The sequence below is a fragment of the Silene latifolia genome, chromosome 7, assembly GCF_048544455.1.
Source record: "Silene latifolia isolate original U9 population chromosome 7, ASM4854445v1, whole genome shotgun sequence".
Lineage (NCBI taxonomy): Eukaryota > Viridiplantae > Streptophyta > Magnoliopsida > Caryophyllales > Caryophyllaceae > Silene > Silene latifolia.
Window position 1 is genome coordinate 16516202 of NC_133532.1, and position 21216 is coordinate 16537417.

Sequence of the window (21216 nt, forward strand, 5' to 3'; positions counted from 1 at the left end):
TTGATGTACGGAGATGCGTAATATTTTCTAATAATGAAAATATCGAGTTTTATGAAAAAAAAATGTTTAGTTAGACTAAATGTATGGTGATATGGAATTGGATAAAAAGTGTTCAATACAAGTATTGAACACATGACTTCTAACTAAAAAATAGTCTTGACAACGACCAAACTCACATAATTTTATATGCGCCTTACTAAACAAAATTGTAATTATTTTTGGAAAAAGGGGTGCAGATGAACCCCCTGAATCCTCGCCAGAAACGCCACTGCGGCAAGTTAAGTCCAAGTTTTTACTAGGGTCAAAACATCAATCTTATCTATATTTCTAATTATTGTTTTTTTTTTTCAAAAGAAAGGTAATTGTATATGTATTTTTCTGAAAAGCTTCACCCTTGAGTCCAAGTTAAAATATTAAGAAGAAACTAAATACAAATTCTAGTTTAAGGCCATTTATACACCAAGACTACTTATAATTTACTTAAAGAAAAAGTCAGATGGTATTTAATAAAAAAAATTTGTGAAAGGTCTTAATGTTTACTTATTATTATGGGTTTTTCTAACCCGTGCCCTTAGGATACATGTTAATAAGTTAATTATTATTATTATTAACTCATTTTCGATCATTGTGAGATGGTGTGACGTTAACATATTGTAAGACGGTCTTTTAATGTTAATGATCAATATAGCCTTGACAATAATATCCGAGTTCGACAACCATTAGAATTGCAAACAAGCATTTATTCATATAGGAAAATGGTTGAAGGTGGACTGGTGGAATTTGGAATATGCAAAGATTTTACCTTCACAAAGATGATTGATCCAAAGACACCCCAACAGTGATAAGGGTTCAATTCGTGTTATAATGGTAAATGCGTAAGCATTTGACAGTATATGAAGGAAAAAAATATATTATATTGATGGCCATGTTGCTGCAAGTCGATCTATGGTGGATGTTCAGATCATTCATCAACTGCTAGAACACAGCGGAGGCAACCACCTTCGTGCATCAGATCGAACGCTTTGTTGATCTCCCCTAGGGTTAAGTTGTGTGTTATGTACTCATCCACCTTGATTTCCTGTACAATGCACACGGTTAATGTCATTTTGCATTCGACTTTAGGGGACAAGAAACAATGAAACTGATCTCATTCAGATTTAGAAATGGTAATATTTGGTGATGTTGTAAACCGGACGATTTAGTCCACAGGAGCGGTAAAGCTCTCCCAACTGAGTTTTAACACTGCTGCAGTTATCTATATGCTCAAGGATAACATGTGAATATGCTAAAACATGTACTCCGTATAAATAAGGTACTTGCCTTCTTCATGTACTTCTCCACAAGCCAAGGTACTTGAGATCGGCTCTTGAAACCGCCAAAAGCCGTTCCTTTCCAAACACGACCTGTTACAAGCTGGAAGGGACGAGTAGATATCTCCTGACCAGAGGCTGCAACACCTACAATCACGGATGTTCCCCACCCCTGAACAGTTCCGTTTTATTAGCAAATGTGATTTTTAGTCAAGCCAAAAAAAAAAACCAGACTGAGGACGATAATTATTAGGCAGAAACTCACTTTGTGGCAACATTCTAGGGCTGCCCTCATTATAGAAACATTGCCGATGCATTCGAAGCTGTAGTCAACACCACCGTCAGTAAGATCCACAATCACTTGTTGTATGGGTTTGTCATGATCTTTTGGATTCACAAATTCATTCACTCCAAAGTTTTTGGCTGCATCAATCCGAAGAAATAAGTAGTGAATGGAAACAATACTACTACAACAACAATATTACTCCAGAAACCTACGGTTATTACCCACGGCATGGTAAGCGGGAGTAGAATGTTGCATCCTTGCCCCTATGTTAAAAAACATAGAAAGGTCGTGATAATAATTCCGTTGAAATTGCAGTATTGCACCATCGGCCTGTTGCTCAACGATATAAAAGTGCAGGCAGTTCGATGCTTTATTTTGCTTTATTTTATCATACACGAAGTCAAAGAATTGCGAGTCTTTGATTCCAGAAGTACAAGGAACCCAATATTTACATAAAAACTCCATATAGCAAAAGCGTTCATATAGCTAGAAAACATGTCTAGTGACATCCTGAATTTCCAATGATGAGGAATGATTGGTATCAGAAAATGTGAGAGTGTGAGACGTACAAATGTACAGTTAGCATTAAATGTCTTATAGGGTAATTAAATCACAAACGAAACACACTATCAAAAATTAGACTTTGTGGAGGAAAAGGAATGATGAGATTACCAACTTCAAACTTCTTGGGATCAATATCCACGCCAATAATTCTTGTAGCACCCGCGGCTTTAGCACCCTCTGCAACCTGTCAGCCATTCCAAAACATAAAACACTTTGAAAAAAGAACGAAGTCCACAAGTAATTAGAAAATTAACGTTGATCAAATTTACAAGAACTTACCGCTAAACCTACTGTTCCAAGACCAAAAACAGCAACATTGGACCCAGGCTCTACTTTTGCAGTGTTCCACACAGCTCCAAGACCTGCATAGATAAATTCCCGCATCAAACATTTGAGGCAGACGTTAGTGTTGTTTCCCCAAAGTTGGAACGATGTTCGATTACTCGTAGTATCCAAGATTTAGCACCCCCTCAAAAGACATACAAACAAACTATACTTGAATCTTAACTGCTAAATTCCACAAAGGTTGGCTTGGTATGCACTTAGATTGACGTAATTTTGAAAGGTATAAAAAAGAGATTATTCAATCCAAGTAAGCATTCTTTAACGCACAAATTCCACTAATCTCTTCATCGAAGTTGGCAATTGTTTAGTAAGCAAATACAAGGAAAAAAAAAAGCTATCAAACAGAAGAGACGACGATCATACATTAACTTGCTTTAGAATTGCAAAAGAACCAACCTACACAGCATGCTCTTAGCAAAACTTAAGATCACTTAGAAGATATTTGCAGACAATATCCTTTAGTCGATCATTTACTCACTCATACGTCAATCAACAAACCAATACTCAATAATCACAATCTTTAGACCCAACTTGAGACTGAAAACTATGAATATGACTACGAGACAATATATCATATACAGACTATATCATACAGAAACTGTAGACAAATATTTACCGTCATCCATACAAGGATGTCAGAAATCAACCCGTGAAAGCACGTTGGGATCAATGTCAAGTTACAGACATAAGAAAGCAAATTAAGATAGCAGTAACTATCGATTAGCAGAACCCCTTACCAGTAGCGACACCACAACCAAGAAGACAGACTTTATCCAATGGAGCTTGTGGATCAATTTTAGCAACACTAACGTTGTGTACCACCGTATACTGACTGAATGTTGAAGTTCCCATGAAGTGATAAATAGGTTTTCCGTTGACAGAGAAACGAGTCTTGCGATCATTCATCATAACTCCAACTCCAGTAGCAGCCCGGACCTTTCCACAGAGGTTTGTTTTACCCGACTTGCAAAATTTGCATTCTTTGCACTCTGCTTGGTAGCAAGGAATAACATGGTCCCCAGGCTGTACGTCTGTAACACCTTCACCAACACTCTCCACAATTCTGCATAAGCAATATAAAAGTCAAATTTATTACAAACAGAACTAAACACCAGGTGAAATCCACAGCTATATTGGTGCATACCCAGCAGCTTCATGGCCAAGGATACAGGGGAAGAGACCTTCAGGGTCCTGAAAATATTACGATCAGAAATTTTAGTAAAAAATTGTGGAAAGAACATTAAGCACGAATGCACGATGCAAAAGATGTGGTGGCTTTTCACCAATCAGTGTGAAAACTGAAAAGGCAAGCTGCATGCAAGTTAGGTTGGACCGTTGTTCCATGTTTTAGTGTCCGATTTAATTCATGAACAGGTTCGAGTTCATAGATCCTTACTAGTTTTATACTCCCTCCGTCCCGGTCATTTGTTGTCCTTTGGTTTTGGCACAAAGACCAAGGAAAGGGAAGGGGACCAATTACTAAATGACAAGTGGAATAAATTGAGTGTGAATGATCAAATTACTCATCAAATTCATTCTTAAAATAGAAAGGACAACAAATGAACGAGACACCCCAAAATAGAAAAGGACAACAAATGACCGGGACAGAGGGAGTATATAAAGAACTCTGACAAGCTAGTTCACGGAAGAACTTCATTTCACTATGGACAATGCAATACGAGGATTGGCCTTCCTAAACGCAAACCATACAACAACGGCAGGTGATAATGAACCACAGTAGTACAAGGCGAACATCATACAAATTAATTTGTGGGACAAATAAAAAACCCTCGTGTTTGTATGATGTAATCAAAATGAACCCTCAGAAAGTTTACTTTTGAAGATTTACGGCCAAGCCAGCAAAACGACATTTGCGACTTTAACACCAGTTTTCGAAAACATTTCATAGCTTAAAATGACGTAAACCATCACTTCCTAATCAAAGCAATGACCGAGTTAAAATGACGTAAACCATCACAAACCTCATCACTGGTTTGATCAAAACTTACACTTAAATTATATGCTTCTCTACACATGTAATCTTTCTCAATTTTCATAATAAACATTCCCATTCAAATTAAACAACGCCTAAAAGAAGATACTATCAGCAATGATCTGAGAAGTAGTAAACGATTCATCTTTGAAACATCTACAACTACAACAACAACAACATCATCAAAGCCTTAATCCCAAAATGATTTGAGGTCGGCCAACATGAATCATCTTTGAAGTACGACTAAATGACAAAAATATAAAAAGAAGGAAAGTTGTCAGTTGTCACTACCCAATTTTACAAACTCCATTAACCAATTTGAACAAGCAGAAATTATAGAATAAGACGGCCCCTAGTTAAAAACTCATTTATTACTATCAATAAACGAGTGATTTTATATATAAAAGGATCGTCTCACACCGTTTGACGGGTTGTATTCTAAACAAATTAGAAAAAGACCTTGCCACTCCAAGTATAGGCATCAGTATGACAAAGGGCAGTAAAAAGGATCTTGATCCTGACTTCTCCAGTTTGTGGTGGTGCAACTTCAACATCTTCAATCACTAATTCTTTGTTGGCTTCCCATGCAACCGCAGCTTTTCATTTTTATTTTCAATAATTAACATAACCCATCAAAAAAAAAGTTACTGTATGAACTTGGTAAAAATAATCTTAACAAATTATGGAAAATAGAGATATTGAAAATGATGGGGTATACTATACCTTTGCAGGTGATCACTTTGCCAGTAGTAGTAGTCGCCATTATTTTGAGTGCCAGAGTCCAAAAATGTCGAGTGATTGATTCAAAGACGTTTGGTGTTTTTATAGGGACTTGACGATTACCCAAGTCTATAGTGGTGGGCTTTAGTGACCGTAATGGTCTCTTTTAAGACGGATATATCTATTTTAAAATTAGGTTAAAATTTTGTTTCAAACAGGCACATCCGTCTTAAATCAAAACGTTTTAGGTTGAGTACTTGAGTTGAAACTAATTATTGAGCATTAAAGTTGAATCCGCATTAATTTGATCATTTCCCTTTTGGTCTGGACTCTGGAAGGTAGTAGTTGCACGTTCGCGGGCCAAGCCAGTTGTACGGCCGTGGATCTGGCCAATGCCCCTACCAAGCTCCATAGAAGAGAGACAAGATGTATACACTGAGAAAACACAACTTTACCTACCAATAAGGCTAAAAGGAAAGGAAAAAAGAATTGGTCCACAATACACGAAACTCGTGCATTGATAATTCAAATACCACCAATTGATATTTTCACCAGACCTATCATTGCAATCTGAAGGACAAAGATCAACTGGGGTTTAATTACCGGGTAATTTACAGATTTTGTACGGTTTATTTCCAATCTTACACTCAATACCACTAAATTTGACGGTGAAAACTCGGTTTAAGGATGATCCGCCAATAGTTGGATGTTTCTTGCTCTCCTCTTCTACCACTCTTTTCAACAGATCACTGACATCGTCCAATGCCCAAGCGACTGATATATGAGGACGAGGGTCCTGCAATTAAAATACAAAATTCCTGTGAAATTACCCAAATGGGTGTGGAAATGAATGGCTTGATCATTGAAGAAACAACTGTCATTTGACTTAATTGCCAAACCTTGTAAAACTCCGGGAGATTGTGCAGTCTGTAAACTTCATTGACAGCTTGAATCTGTTTCGTTATCTGCATATATGGTGAAGAACAGGCTTAATGTTTCATTCATTTGTCTATGAAAAAAATAAGGGAAAATGGCACTACAAACCCTATCGGGAAATTCAGCTTTAAATTCAGTGGCTAACAAGAGTAGAGACAACATAACTATTTCACTGGGTACAAGCAATGAAACGAGCTGAACAGCCCTCAAGCAGTGCAAATCTAACTTGAATACATGCAAGTAACTGAGTTATTTATGGCCTTGTACTGTTTATCCTTGTGAAACTAACAGAAAATGAAGTATGCAGAGAAAATTCATTATCTTTCCGATTTGAAAATAAAATCCATATACAGTGAAAATGACTCTTGGCAGGATTACCAAGAGACTACCACAGAAGTTTCTGAAAACCAAGTTAACATAACCAATAGTGCTCACAACACTGTGCTTAAGGTTAGGGTTTGGAACTGAACAAGGCTAATTAATTATAACCAGCTTAATAGCTGCATTACGAATCCTTCAAGTTAAAGAGGACTAGGGCGGCAAGGAAAGTTACAGACTGAAGTGTTTTATTTTCAAGTAACTCAGGTAACATGAATATGAGGAAGAAATTTGTGAATTGGCCCAAGAGTCCATCAATTGGATTAAGTAACCAACCAATGCAACTTTAAACGCCGATTAAGGTATATCATAGGTCCAATAAGCAAGATAAAATCTATCCCAAAATATGCCAAATATCAATATCAACCTCCCCTTTCCATCCTTGTTTTTAAGTGCGGTTTTCAGTATTACCTCTGACAATCCTCCTGTCTTGACTTCTATTGAAAGAAATGTACGTGTATTATCATCATTGACAAAAACCTCCCAATTACTGAAATCGATCCAATACCTGATACAAAAATACAACTTGGAAAAATGAATGCTTAATGTGATGGAAGAAATATTAGAGAGAGATCAGCGAGAAAAAAGAGCTAACTGCTTCTGAGATTGTAGCTTTTGCCGAAGCATGGCCACTACTGAATCAATTTGGTGCACCCGGATTGGTACAGTTCTTCCTAAACTTATATGAAATTCCCTCCCTAGGGCAATCTGTTCAACCTTCTGATCATCACTAAGAAGATTCTCGAGTGCGATGTCAGCATCAACAACATGAAGGCCTGGAAAATTCAGTGAGACTTTCCGGAGGAACTTCGCAGCCTCTTTCCTTGCTGATTGTGGTAACTGAACTGCAAAAAATATTTAACTGCACTGAGCGTCAGTAGTTTATAACATTATATGAAAACTAAACAAGAACAAAATAGAAATAATGACGACGAAATACAACAACAACAAAAACATGACCCCTTTAATGAAAATGCAGAGACACTGTCTTGGGAAGATCCATGATATATATTGAGTCGATTAGTCAACTGCTACATGACATTCATTTTGCTTTATTTCATCATATTTCAAGTTTCCAACCCTGTTATGAACATTAGCTCCTTAAAAAGGCCTATCAATCTAACAAAGGAAATAAAGCTACATCAAGAGTCGACAGCCCCTTATTGAAGCCCTATCAATCTAAAATTTTAGGTAGAAGCTCCCAACATTCACAAGCAATCACCACTGTCGACTCTTCAATATGATAAGCAATAAAAAGTTGGGGGACGATTTAGCAATAAAACTCAGGCCTAACCTCGACTAGTGTCGGATCACATATTATACACAGTTATGTACTCCCTCCTATTCACTATTTTCTTCTTTATTTCTTTAAACGAATTATTCAGGTTTTCTTCCTCTTTCTTATTTTGGAAACTTTCTCTTATTTTATTCATTCCTCTCTCCTATCACCAAACCCCACCCAACTCTTTTACTCATATTTTATTACTTTCCTTAATGTTTTGGCCACACAATTCCTTATTTAACTCCTAATTATTCATCCCTCTCTCCTATCACCAAACCCAACACAACCCTTTTACTCCTATTTTATTCTTTTCCTTAATCCTTGTGCCCTTAGCAAAATGGAACAATATGGAGAATAGGAGGGAGTATCTAAGTCTGAGTTCGCTACCTAAAAAGTTGAGTCAAGCAAACTTTTGTTATTGATTTTTTTATGGAGGATATGAAGAGATGAGGAAACACTACTTGGAGAGAAAGCAATCGAAAAAAAAAAAGGTTCTTGTTACATTTTTTTTCTTTTCTGAATGCTGATAGTCAAGTTGGGCAACCAATGTGCACATATATCACTGAGAATGTCAAGCAAACTACTCATGTATTAGGAGAGGGCCAGGGGATACGGCTGCGGCTAGGATTTTCATTTAACAGAGGCATTTTAGTCTTTTAACCTTTTATTTATAGAGAAACAACTCTCTCTCTCTCTCTAACCATTTTTCCAGTAAATGCTGAAGAACACAAATAGACGTCTTCTGGGAATTTTTTTTTTACATGTTTACTATGGAGTAATATCTCAATGAGCCCAATTTACCGTCAATATACCTTACAAAACCCCATTCACTATTCATAGCGTTCTACGAAATCAACTTGTTCTTCGAACCGTGTCACCTAGCCTCCTCACATGGCAAAAGTGCTTATCAAGTTAAAATTCAGGTGACTCTCGGCAAACTTCCTCTATACTTATGAAAAGAAACTGCCAGTTCCTAGTGGACCCACCAAATCCGCTCACAATCCATCCAAGTAAACTTCTTCACACCAAAAACACTTACAAAAAGAAAAGGTAAATTCCTCGTGGACTGGATCCCTTCACATCCCCAGTAAGTCCACCTCCTCACACGCTGATCAGATCACATCATTTTCCTTCCAAATCCTCTTTAGCTCGGAAACTCATTGATCTTGTCACACCCTCTCCAAGACCCAAGTCCTCCCATCACAAGAACCTCTTTTTGAATAAAGAGTAACTTTTGGACATGCTTGAGCTTTCGTCAAGAGTAGTTCCATCGAATTTAACATTTTTGCCCCTTTTAGCTTCCATTTCGAGGGAGATAAGATTGCTCATAGCATTTCAACTGCCTAACTCCAATCCACATGCATATATGAACATGGTCTAATCTACATAATGATATGCTATTATCTCGACCAATCATGATGTGCTTGCAATAATATGAATCATCTGCCAGAGACATTCGCATTCCAATTTACCCACATAGATGATTTGCACTTACACTGCAATGATTTATTGTAGAATAGAACTGAAGACATTTTATGTAATAAAACAAGCACAGATGTACAAACCCCATTTACCTGTAATTTAATAAAACCACCAATGTTTAAACCAAAACAAGGTGATATGAGAAAAGAAGAACCTGGAATGAACACATGTAAAGCATAGTTGCCCTCAACATGGGGAAAGTTCCGAACCCGGCTAGGCTGACCTGTTTGAAGGTTATCAAGAGGACCTTCACAGCAGCAATACATTAAACACTAGGTGTAAATTACTTAATTTTCATCAAAAACCCAAATGCTGCAAACAAGTAGATAATGCCCAAGTTAAAAGCATACATAAACATTTAATGGTATTACTTATTTTTCACCAGAAACTCGACAGCAGGTTATCAAGAGGACCAGTGCTGGGGGAATACATCAAAAACTTGGCGTGTATTACTTAAATTTTTCATCAGAAACCCAAATAATGCAAATAAATAGATAATGCCCAGCTCAAAGCACACGGAATTTGGTGGGAATTACTTCAAATTTTCATCAATACGCGCATTCAGAGTTTATCAAGGCGGGGCAATACATAAAAAAATTGGTGGGGGCTACTAAATCTTTCATCCTAAACCCGTAAACAGGTTATGACGTATGAGGAGGACCTTGACAGGCAGTGGCGGAGCCTATATTTATCGTGAAATAGAAAAAAATAAAAAAAACGGAAATTATAACAAGTTTGAGAGGCAAGCGCCCCTGCTAGCCTTCCCTCCCAGCTCCAGCAGTGTTCACAGGGGAAATACATCGAACACTTGGTGGGTATTACATGATTTTCCACGGAAACACGGAAATTGCTATTGAATAGATAATTGCGGATGTTAAAGCATACATAAACACTGTAAACACTGTAATTGCAAGATAAATAAATAAATAAAATGAATAATTGAGTAGGAAGAGTAGGTTACAGAAGAGGGAATTGGGAGGAGTGAGAAGAGAGAGTGGAGGTGGTGGAAGTGACGGAGGTTGTGGTGTTGTTTGCGGCGGCGAATCATCTGTATCGGAGTCTGATGATGATTCGCCGTACGAAGCTATCAGCGCATCCATGCCGTCTTTTCGACACTCTTCTGCAGTTGCGCTTGAGTTGCAGCTGTTTTTTATTTCTTTGGGAGTTGGGACTTCGGGCGAAGTTGATGGTCATGGGCTCATGGCTACACTTGGCAAGTCTAACATGACCCGAGCACGAGCAAATCCAATTCGATAGGACCCGCAAAAAAGTTGCAAATCGAAATTGACCCGACTCGATGATAACCTGTAATCCGTGTCAACCCGATACATGACCCGACCCGACCTAACATGACCTAATAGTTGAGCGACTACCCGACCTAAAAGGCGACCTCGATTTAATGAGTTGTAACTACAAGGGTTAAGCGGATAAATCCTACTATTTGACTAATATATTGGCCCTGAATCAAGTCTTAATCCAAAACCCATTATCTGAGTTACGGATTACAAGTTGTTTCGTGAACATGAAAAGTGTTTCATGCCATCAAAGTTGGTTGGTAAGAGTGGTAAGGACTCTCATCTCTTAAACAAGTGATCATGGATTCGATTCTAACTCTTGCGAATGAAAAAGCCAAACTTGATACTCTTGGTCAACACGAAAAAAAAAAAGTGTTTCATGCCATTATCCTTTTTAACACATTAACATATGCGATTGTTTTATAAAATCGTCTATATCATAGGTCTGACCCAATAAAATAATAACCCAAAGTTAACATTTAAATTTATTTATATTTTAATAACCTGTTAACTTATGATAAATACCGACATATTTGAATCAAATTAGTCTTGCTGAAGACGGGTCGGAGCAAGTGACGGATAATGCCACTCACAAACCGGATAGGGGGGACAAGGTGGGGGCACCCCATGTGCTTCCCTCTCTCCTCTATTTGGATCATTTGTGAGAGGAAATGGTATCCGTCACTCCAAAGTGACGGATACGTGCCGTCACAAATGAGATTTTGTGATTTGAATCTGCAAGTTATCAATATAAAACATTTGGTATCGATACAAAACATTTTTTACAAATTTATTAACTAATTTATGCAGGGTTTTTTTGTCATCGAAATGATATACATAAAACGGTCTTATCTAACAATTTATGTACCATATATTATAGGTGAATATAAAACGGTCTTTCTAGTTTTGGTTTTATAAAGAATATGGATCAACTCATCATCTAATAATAGGATCAACAAAACACTTAGCAATTTGTAGTTTTTGTATATAATTTTTAGTTTATTTTAATTAAAATATTATAGTTTAAAGTTTAGTAAAAATAATATAATTTGATAAACAAAATTAGTTTTAATGAAAATATAATAGATTAATTAAATTGTAGTTGTTAGTTTCCTTATTTAGTGGATGAACATAATTATCATTAATTTTCTTTTTTTGATAATATACTTATTGTCGGGAAAATAATAGAGATCACTTATCCTTAAGTAGATAGAGAGGGGATGTTATAACTAAAATTGTCACTTTTTTTTACCTTGAAAATAATGATATTTTTTCAGAAAATAGTAACATTTTATCGTAAAACGACTACATTTGATTCTTCTAATTTCAGACGGAAAATAGCCCGTATAAAATAAGAATTTGCGTATAGTTTCAGTTTGCAGTGACTAGTGAGGTATGTCTGTATCAGGAGACTTATTGAAGATCGAAGTGGACTGACTATTTCAAGGTCTCGTGGCCTTCCAAATACCTTTCTTACGTTGCAATGTCATGTCTATTATTATCTTCAATTTTCCAACCACATATTTTTCAGGAGCAATCCAGTGAAATTGTTTTTACAAATCGTGACAAATGTTATATTCTTGTTTAAGACTGTACGACGACTCATAAAATCGATTTAAATAAGGATAAAATGAATGAAGAGTTGTCAGAGGTCTTTAAGTCTTAACACGGTCTTAAGTAAAAACTAATAGTATATACTTGATATTAGTCGATCATCATTGTCAAATAAGGAATGAGTTGATGTAAATTTTTATGAGCCGAAAAAAGTATAGTGAGGTGAGGGTACACACAAATTCTCGTTTAAGACAGGTAAATCGTCTTAAGCTTTAAGTCGGTTCAAGTATTATACATAGAAAATCATAAACTACCAAAATATTAGTATCAGCTTAAAGACCTATTGATATTTCTATATAAACTACCAAAATAGTATAACCTCAACCATAAACAACATAAATAGCACGCATGATGAGGAAATCATACTTGTTAGTGCCATTAATATTCTTGGTGATGATCTACTCATCTAAATCTGCGGGCTTGATGAAATGCAAAAAAAATGAACGAGCAGCGCTGATAACGATCAGAAACAGCTTCAGCAAGGATCCTATGAATCGCCTTTCGTCATGGGTTGGTGACGATTGTTGTCAATGGGTAGGAGTGAAATGTGACAATGTCACAGCAGGCAATGTCATTAAGCTAAATCTCCATCAAAAACTGTCATATAATGACTCATGTTTATCTGAAGGTTCCATGGCGTCTTCGGGGCTCAGCCCTGCTTTGCTCGAGCTTAAGTTTCTACGTTACTTGAGCTTAGCCGGGAATGATTTCAACGGAAGTCATATTCCAGAATTCATAGGATCCATGCGGCATCTGAGACATCTGGATCTCTCTCGAGGTGGCTTTGCGGGTCCTATTCCTCCTCAACTTGGTAATCTCACCTATTTGAAGTTCCTTGATCTTCATGTTCCTTTTCAGTGTATTGGACTTGGTGGTTTGTACGCTCAAAGCCTCCGATGGGCATCTGGTCTTTCAAAACTGCGATTTCTTGACATGGGCAGTTGCACCATGTCTGAAGCACACGACACCTTTCAAGTGCTACTACGTCTTCCTTGGTTGTCACTAATTAGCCTAGCAGCTTGTCAACTACCAAATACTCATTTATCCGAGACTCTCATGAATTATACTTCGACTTCATACTTTCAACACCTTCAACACCTTGATCTTAGCTTTAACAATCTTGATGGCCCTCTTCCGTCCATTTTCAAACATATGATTTCCCTGCGAAGACTTATTCTTAGCTATAACGGTTTCAATGGTTCAATTCCGCTCTGGCTCAGAAACATGACGGACCTTCAAGTTCTTAAGATGCGTTCAAACAACATTAGCTTTGTGGACGGAGGGCTATGGGAGATTATGGCAAATCCATGCAACTTCAAATATTTGGATTTGTCCGACAATGCCATTGTCCAAGGAGGTATCTTAGACCCGACACCAAATTCTTCTATATGTCCGTCTTATGGTATAGAATACTTAAATTTACTCGACAACAAGTTAGATGGTAGCTTGCCCTCTTTGTTGGGACAACTCACAAACTTGCAGTACCTTGATCTTTCAAACAACGGGTTTCAAGGTGAAATTCCGGCATCTCTTGGGAAACTTTCAGCTTTGGAATATTTAGATTTATCAGTAAATAGGTTAAGTGGATCGATCCCAGATTTTGTACAACACTTAGCCAAGATAGAGCACCTAGATATATCATCAAACTCCATGACCGGTACCCTGTCTGGCATCGGTAACCTCTCTAAATTGTCTTTCCTGGACGCGAGTTTCAACCATATCAGTCTCAACCTGACTTTTAACCCGCGACCTTCCTTTACCCTTGAAGTTTTCAGAGCCCATTCTTGCAAAATAAACACGGTGTTTCCCACGTGGTTAATCAACCAAACTCGGATTAAACAGTTGGATCTTTCTTATACTGGCCTCTATGGAGAGTTTCCCGGATGGCTTTGGAACATAAGCCGCTTTCAGACATTACAGGTTTCTGGCAATCAACTAACAGGTTAGATATCGAGCTTCGTTCTATTATTACCAGCTTTTTCTTTGCATTAATAATAACTCACTGAGTTTTTTGCATTAATATTTCCAATAAATTTCTCACGTACGGTAACTTTCTGATAGGATCCTTGCCGCAACATATTGTCTGCGGCGGCTGTAATTTGTGGTTGCTCGACCTTCACAGCAACTCTCTAACTGGATCAATACCTCATTGGTTGAGTCATCTAGAAACAATTAATGCGATAATTTTGTCTGCAAATAAGCTATCTGGGGCAGTGTTCGAAGGGGAGAATGCTTCCTCCCTTTTGACAGGTAAAAACGTCTTGGACGTTCTTGACCTTGACGACAATATGTTGTCCGGAGAAATACAGGTTGGAGATGTATACCCGGATGCTTCTTTAAAAATCCTCAGTCTGAGAGGGAATAACTTTACTGGATCCATCCGTTCACAGTTGTGCCAATTCAGATCTCTTCGAGTATTGGAACTCGCACAAAATAGCTTGACAGGACAAATCCCTCACTGTTTAGGCTCCATACAATTTGACAGTGATGCAGGTGAGTTAATCAGCCAGACCGGTGTACAAATTGCAGAAATCATCAAAGGAATAATGGAGACGGTCGCTGGTAACGGAGCTCATTCCCTCATTGATCTCTCAAGCAATCATTTAGTCGGCACAATACCCGAGGAGCTCACCAACATAACCGAATTGGAGGGATTAAACTTGTCAAATAATCATCTTACTGGAGACATTCCTGCACAAATAGGCAACCTAATGATGCTGGAATCGTTGGACTTGTCCAATAACCAAATCTCCGGTATTATACCACAAAGCTTGTCTGCAATACCATGGATAGTCAGCTTAAATTTGTCAAATAACAACCTCCACGGCCCAATTCCAAGTGGTAATCAACTTCAAACTCTTATTGACCCGTCTATATATGCAGGCAATCTTGGCCTATGTGGGTTTCCCCTGTCCAACAAATGCAAAAATGTGCCTCCTAGTACTACAGAAGATGAAGATGAAGATGATAAACGTGAACGTATGTGGTTCTACATAATTATAATGTTGGGTGTTGGTACTGGATTTTGGGTAGTGGTTGGAACCTTAGTGATAAAGAAGAGTTGGCGAGATGCTTATTTCCGGTTTGTGGAGAAGACTGCAGTTAAAATACATCAGCAATTCAAGTCGGTGATCAACGGGGGTTAACAAGGAGATTGTATATGAATTGTCAGTATATAAGAGCTGTCCATGGTGATCAAACAAGCTTGATAACTACATAACCAAACCAAATAATCAATGATGGATTATTAAGCAATGTCCCTTCTCTTCACTGTAATATATCCTTATACTCCGTCATATCTACTCCTTCCGTCCCAATCATTAATATAAAATCATTACTCCTAGTACATAATCGATCTCAATTTCAATTTAACAAAAATCTGACCAGACAGTGGCGGAGCCTGAATTTTAAGTCGGGGGCGAAATTTTAACTAAAAGTTTCTCAATTTTCAAACTTCAGCCCCCTCCCCCCTCGCTCCACCACTGAGACTAGGCAATAATAAATAATAATCAAGAAATTTGATACATAAGTTACCAAAATTAACATCATGCGTAAAACAAATTGAAAATATTACTCGTATATTACGGTACTGATAACCATCACATTTTACCATTTTAATCTATGGGTAGGTCTCAATAAGTTTATTGATTGAACATTTTATAAATTAAAGAAAAAATTATACTAATCGGTAATGTAATAGGTACAAATTATTATTAGTGATAATTAAAGAGTCATTTGGGTCACGAACTCACGATCAACGGGTCAAGAAAAACATATAAAGAAGGAAGTGGTAGAAAATTTACAAACAAGCGATGATGTTCTTGAGGTTTGCAGGGAAGCACATGGGTTTTACCTTGATCAAAAACTCAACCTCTCCATTCTATGATTCTATCTATGAAGAAGGAAATGAATCTCTGATATGTTTGGTTTTTTTAAGATTATTTCATATTTTCATGGAATAATCATCATATGTCCCATCTTCTTATATTAATTTATCTCGTGTTTAATTAAGGCCAAATTGACAAATTGGAAAAAAAGTAAGGGGTAATGGATAATTTGGTAAAAAAAGTTTCATTTTGGACAAATTGGTAAAAAAAATGGAGGAATGGACAAACACACCAAAAAAGAAATGATTATCCAAATAATTAGCACAAATGATCATTTAAGGCGGGTATATCTTTAATACGGGTCAAGTAGTCGGAATAAAACAAAAACAAAACGCAAAGTTAACATTTAGTTTTATTTATATTTTAATAACCAGTTATCTTATGATGAATATTGACGTATTTGAATCTGCAAGTTATCAATATAAAACATTTGATATCGATATTTTTTACAAATTTATTAACTAATTTATGCAGGTTTTTTGTCATCGAAATGTTATACATAAAACGGTCTTATCTAACAATTTATGTACCATATACTAGTTTTAAACCCGTGCAAAATTGCACGGGTATGTATTTGGGCCGGTATTAATGTTTTTTTCATTTCTATTGTACTTATCTAGTTGGTCTAAATCAGCGGTCTACATAATTATGTTTAAACTTGTTACAAATACTTGTTCACGTGCAATAGTTTAAGAGGAAATAACAAAGAATATTTTTTTTTAAAATATATCGTATTATCTAGGATTTAAAAATTATGCATGTAATTTATTCGCATTATATGTAATTCAATCCCGTAATTAAATGTAATTCCTTCTCATAATTATGTAATTTTATTATTATTTTTTAAATTATGTAGTAATTCATTTATTTGTAATTAGTTTCATTTATTCCGATTTGTAATTCATTCCGCTTATATGTCATTAATTTCATTTATTCGGAATGTATAAAATTATTTCATAGTATTATTTCATAGTATTTCTTCTAAGACGGAATTTGTCGCATGTTTGTATAGCCTTCTGAAGAAATAAATACATTGCACACTAACGGGTCCCACCATAACATGTATTTCCTAAAAAAAAAGCTGAATTAATGATGTGGCACGCCCTGAATTGAGTATTGTCTTCTGAATTAATAAAGATAAGATTATAGGCGAACAATAATCTACCAATCACGCTAAAACTAGGTGAACAATCAAGGATAATGATAGGGTATCACCGGGTTAAAACTAAAACTATAACCTTGTTTCAAGCAGTCTGGATCACCTGTCCCATAAGTTTGTCCCACTTCCTGTCCCATCCACAAAAAACTGACATGTGGCATAAAATAAAACAAAAAGGACAAACATCACGTGCATATTTTTCATTCATCTTCTTCCCCCTCTCAACCAAACTTAACTCCCTGCCTCATAAGTCATAATCCAGATAACCAACTCCATTATGATATCAACACTCCATCATCAATATTATCAACACTCCATCATCAATATTGCTCACCTCATCTCACAAATCAAACACCACGCACGAACTCGAAATCAAAACCAGTATTGCTTGAAGCAACAACCACCACATTCTCTGCCTCCTCACCCTAATTCATTAGAAGCAGCCCGTAATTGAGCTCATTCAAGGTTCGATTCCGGCCCCGAAATCAACCACCTCTTTCGCACCAACCACTTCGAGCGCCAAAAGCTGTTCTCGCTCACAGCCACCGCTGTGCCACCGGAATCAGATTTATCAGAACCGCTTCTACCCATCTGGAGCCTAACACCAAACTCACTCCGCAACGCTACCTGCATTTTTGCGCAGCCACCAATCGTAGCCATTGAACCATTTTTACCCCTCTACTGCAATAAACTAGACCATTTTTATCTTTAGTTAATTCTCGTTTTTACTACGATTCTTCGTCTATATGCAGAATAGAAGAGTACCATAAAAATAGAAAACTGAGCTTCGAAGGTACCTGTCCTCCTTCAACACCACACCACTCTTACCAAGTATTTTGTAGAAAACAAAGATTGTCTTTAAGAGGAGATCTGCCAAAATTTTTTATATATCTTTTGATTATTATGATTTTGATTTTAAATATTCATGAGAGAGGGGGAAGAAGATGGAGTGCAGATGAATGAAAAATATGCACGTGATGTTTGTCCTTTTTGTTTTATTTTATGCCACATGTCAGATTTTTGTGGATGGGACAGAAAGTGGGACAAATTTATGGGACAGGTGATTCGGACTGTGTTTCAAGAGAGCATACAAGAGATATGCTCGAGAAATATTAAGGCTTGCAATCTTATCAAGACAAGAAGTAGGATTCAAATCGTTTGTTCTTATTGGGGACAAATGAATCTTTTATGATTCTCCAAATTTTTTCCAAATTAAAGTGGACAAATTTGGTGGTTTACATCAGAGTTTGCAGAGCATGGCAACTATGATAAAAAGTTCGGATTTTTGGTGTAATAAGTTTAAATTAACAAAGCGCTTATCTTGAAAAAGGATTCAGCGTCCAAAGATTTAGTTACAAATAACCTCTGAACACCCCCGGGGGGTGGGGTTTAGCACTCAATTTAGTGATGAGGAGAATGCCGAGGCCTCGGATGATGATAATGATGACTTGGATGGCAACCAAGATTCGACTCACTAGACCCGTCCCTTCTCCCAAACAAATCTGCCTAACCTTTTGCTTCCTACCCGTTGTCCCGACCCCCCTCATATCTAATTTGGTGGTGTATTAATTAAACTTTGAATTAGCCGTACTGAACTTGCTGTTTAAATGTTTGTTTGGACCTAGTTTATAATGTTGACCTTGTCATTTTGTTGCACATTTGATTGTTTTTTATGTGACGTAATATGCATGTTTACTCTGTGTCCGGGGATAGCCTCTTATCGGTTTGATGATGTCAAGAGGGAGAAAAGAGAAATTCATGTTCTTATTACTTGCTCATTGATTAATCTCTTATTTTGTGGTAGCCTAAGTATGATAGTAATTTTTGCTCTAAGATTTGTTATGTCTCATAAGTTTAACTTACTACTTCTTCTATCTTCATGATTTTTTGGACTAACCATTTGAGGGGGAACTCATTAGGAACATTCATTTTATGAGGCTTGTCATCATTAAAAGGAGAATTTGTTAGAACATATTTTTTGATGATGACATGCCTATTTTAATTGTGTTTCAAAGTGTTTCATTTCAGGATTAAGCCCACTTCCCCAATCAAAAATTAATCAATGTTCAAAGTCAAGAAGCGTTGATGAAGCTACCCAAGACTTGTGTTGTAATAGAGTCACTTATGTAAGGGTAAGAGAGTATGGTACTAAGCAATAATTATAAGCAACTATCTACTTACTGAGGCAATAGTAAGCAAGATTGTTGTTCAATAACGGTCTGCTTATTGAGGCAACAGTAAGCAAGACTGTTGCTCTAGCTCGTATCACTTGAAGAAAGTCTTTGGTTTCAAAAATACTCAAACCTTCAAATACAAACTTCTATTTCTGAAATGTTCATTTCTGATATTTGAATTTTGTTTTGGTAAACATTTACCGGTTCCGAATTAATTATGTGAGTGATAGTGATTAATCTAATGCCAATTACGGTTTGGATGCAATAATGACAATGAACGAAGAAAAGACAAAAATGAAAGAAAATGACACGGAGGATTTTTGGTGACGCGGAAAACCCGGTGTGGGAACAACCGCGGGGGGAGTCGGAATCCCACCAACTTTGCACTATAATCGAGGTTGAATACGCAAGTAAGAAAATACAATGATTATTTTCGTTAACGAATTATTGCCAAGTGTAGACGGGAATTTTGAGAAGTGTTGTGTTGTTCTTGCTGAAGTTCGGATGCCCCCTTGAATGTGAGATGATCCCCCTTTTTATAGTTGTTGGTGCTAGGTTAAATTTTGTGAACTCCTTCCCTGCTTCTGCTCCTGGAATTTTGGGTTGTTACCATGAAAATAGGTGGTAGTTGTTGAAATAGTCAAGGCCCACTCTTTCCTTTTTGCACGTGAGTTATTAACACAATTATGTGTTTTGCTATCCTGATTTTGTGGCCTTCAATTTGCCAAGGTGTGTTTGTTTGCTTTTTAATCCATGGTCCACACTTTGCCACCTCATCAATCCCTTCTTTCTTTTATCATCCAATAGCTGTGTGCCACGTCACCAACTCTTTGCCATCATTTCTGCCAGTGAAATGGTGCCACGTCACGGGTGATAAAACTCAATTTTTATCCCTAACAATTGCCCCCAATTTTCCTTCTCAGCATCAAGATGAGGTGGGAAATTAGTCTTTCTGGTTCTGGATGTTATGTCGTCTGATATGTAGCTCTACTTCTGCTTTATTTGCGATCGCGCCGATTGACTTGTTGTCTTCTTCTTTGTTGTTTCTTGACTTCTCACCTTCTTCCAGGATCTGCTAAGCCTAAGGCTACACTTGCTGCGGTTCTGGCTCTGAGGGAGAAGAAACGTGCTGAAGATGCCTCCAAGTCAGCCGAGAAGAGAAAAGTTGGCCCTGCCTCTGCTTCTGGTATCCGTGCAAAAAAGAGATCTGCCTCTGGTTCAACCAAGGAGCAAGTTCCCATTGAGGTCACTCCTCTTGCTACGAAGCCTTTTATTCCTGGATATGTCCCACCTCGTGGCTTTACCTCTGCTTCTACGCGCCCCGCTTCGAATCCTACCCCGCTTCGAGTCCAACCACGCTTCGAGTCTCCGTCTCGGGTCCCTCCGCTCCGGGGTCCCTCCAAAGTAGGACTCGATTCCTAGGAGATTTTGGTGGTCGAGATCTACACGTGACTCGAGTCCGCTTGGTGGGATCTTTGTTTTTCGCTCCTAGGTCCGCCGAGAAGAGAAAGGCGGATCCGGTTTCGCATATGGATCCGGCGCGGAAAAGAGGGCCTACTCCCGATTTGGCCACATAGTCCTGTTCTCATTGAGATTACTTCAATTGCAACCATGCCCCCAATCAGGCTGCTCCACCATTTGGTGTGTTTTCGCTTTTGGAAATGCTTCATTTCGGATATACTCGGCATCTTGTTCTCCGCCGCTAAGTTTCCTGGAGCTTTTGGCAAGTTGATTCTCGAGAGATTTAAGTTTCTATTATGTTGAGGGTCGCACTTTTGATGCTGAGATTCG

The 21216-nt window shown here is 37.4% G+C and overlaps 2 protein-coding genes across 2 annotated transcripts; both read right to left on the reverse strand.

Moving 5' to 3' along the window:
• Positions 1-719: 719 nt before the first annotated feature.
• LOC141591857 (alcohol dehydrogenase class-3-like) lies at positions 720-5356 on the reverse strand. The gene is made up of 9 exons (XM_074412347.1): positions 5222-5356; positions 4958-5094; positions 3650-3696; positions 3243-3568; positions 2440-2522; positions 2269-2344; positions 1576-1733; positions 1321-1482; positions 720-1078 (listed from the first exon to the last, which is right to left on the reverse strand). The coding sequence occupies exons 1-9, from the start codon at positions 5259-5261 to the stop codon at positions 962-964; spliced, it is 1146 nt and encodes a 381-aa protein (XP_074268448.1). The 5' UTR covers positions 5262-5356; the 3' UTR covers positions 720-961.
• A 409-nt stretch (positions 5357-5765) lies between these two features.
• LOC141591858 (uncharacterized) lies at positions 5766-10444 on the reverse strand. The gene is made up of 6 exons (XM_074412348.1): positions 10258-10444; positions 9451-9543; positions 7128-7377; positions 6944-7040; positions 6118-6183; positions 5766-6014 (listed from the first exon to the last, which is right to left on the reverse strand). Exons 1-6 carry the CDS (start codon positions 10394-10396, stop codon positions 5814-5816), a joined length of 846 nt encoding a protein of 281 aa, XP_074268449.1. The 5' UTR covers positions 10397-10444; the 3' UTR covers positions 5766-5813.
• Between the last annotated feature and the right edge of the window lie 10772 nt (positions 10445-21216).

Bases quoted from the DNA above. Each gene is read 5' to 3' on its own strand.
- LOC141591857 (XM_074412347.1), bottom strand. From the start codon at position 5,261: ATGGCGACTACTACTACTGGCAAAGTGATCACCTGCAAAG. The intron at 3,697-4,957 runs GTCTTTTTCTAA...TAATATTTTCAG, and splicing joins CCTATACTTGGAGTGGCAAG to GACCCTGAAGGTCTCTTCCC. The intron at 1,079-1,320 runs GCAAGTACCTTA...TGCATTGTACAG, and splicing joins TGGAGAAGTACATGAAGAAG to GAAATCAAGGTGGATGAGTA.
- LOC141591858 (XM_074412348.1), bottom strand. From the start codon at position 10,396: ATGGATGCGCTGATAGCTTCGTACGGCGAATCATCATCAGACTCCGAT. The intron at 7,041-7,127 runs GTTAGCTCTTTT...TTTTTGTATCAG, and splicing joins AAGCTACAATCTCAGAAGCA to GTATTGGATCGATTTCAGTA. The intron at 6,015-6,117 runs GTTTGGCAATTA...TTTTAATTGCAG, and splicing joins ATCTCCCGGAGTTTTACAAG to GACCCTCGTCCTCATATATC.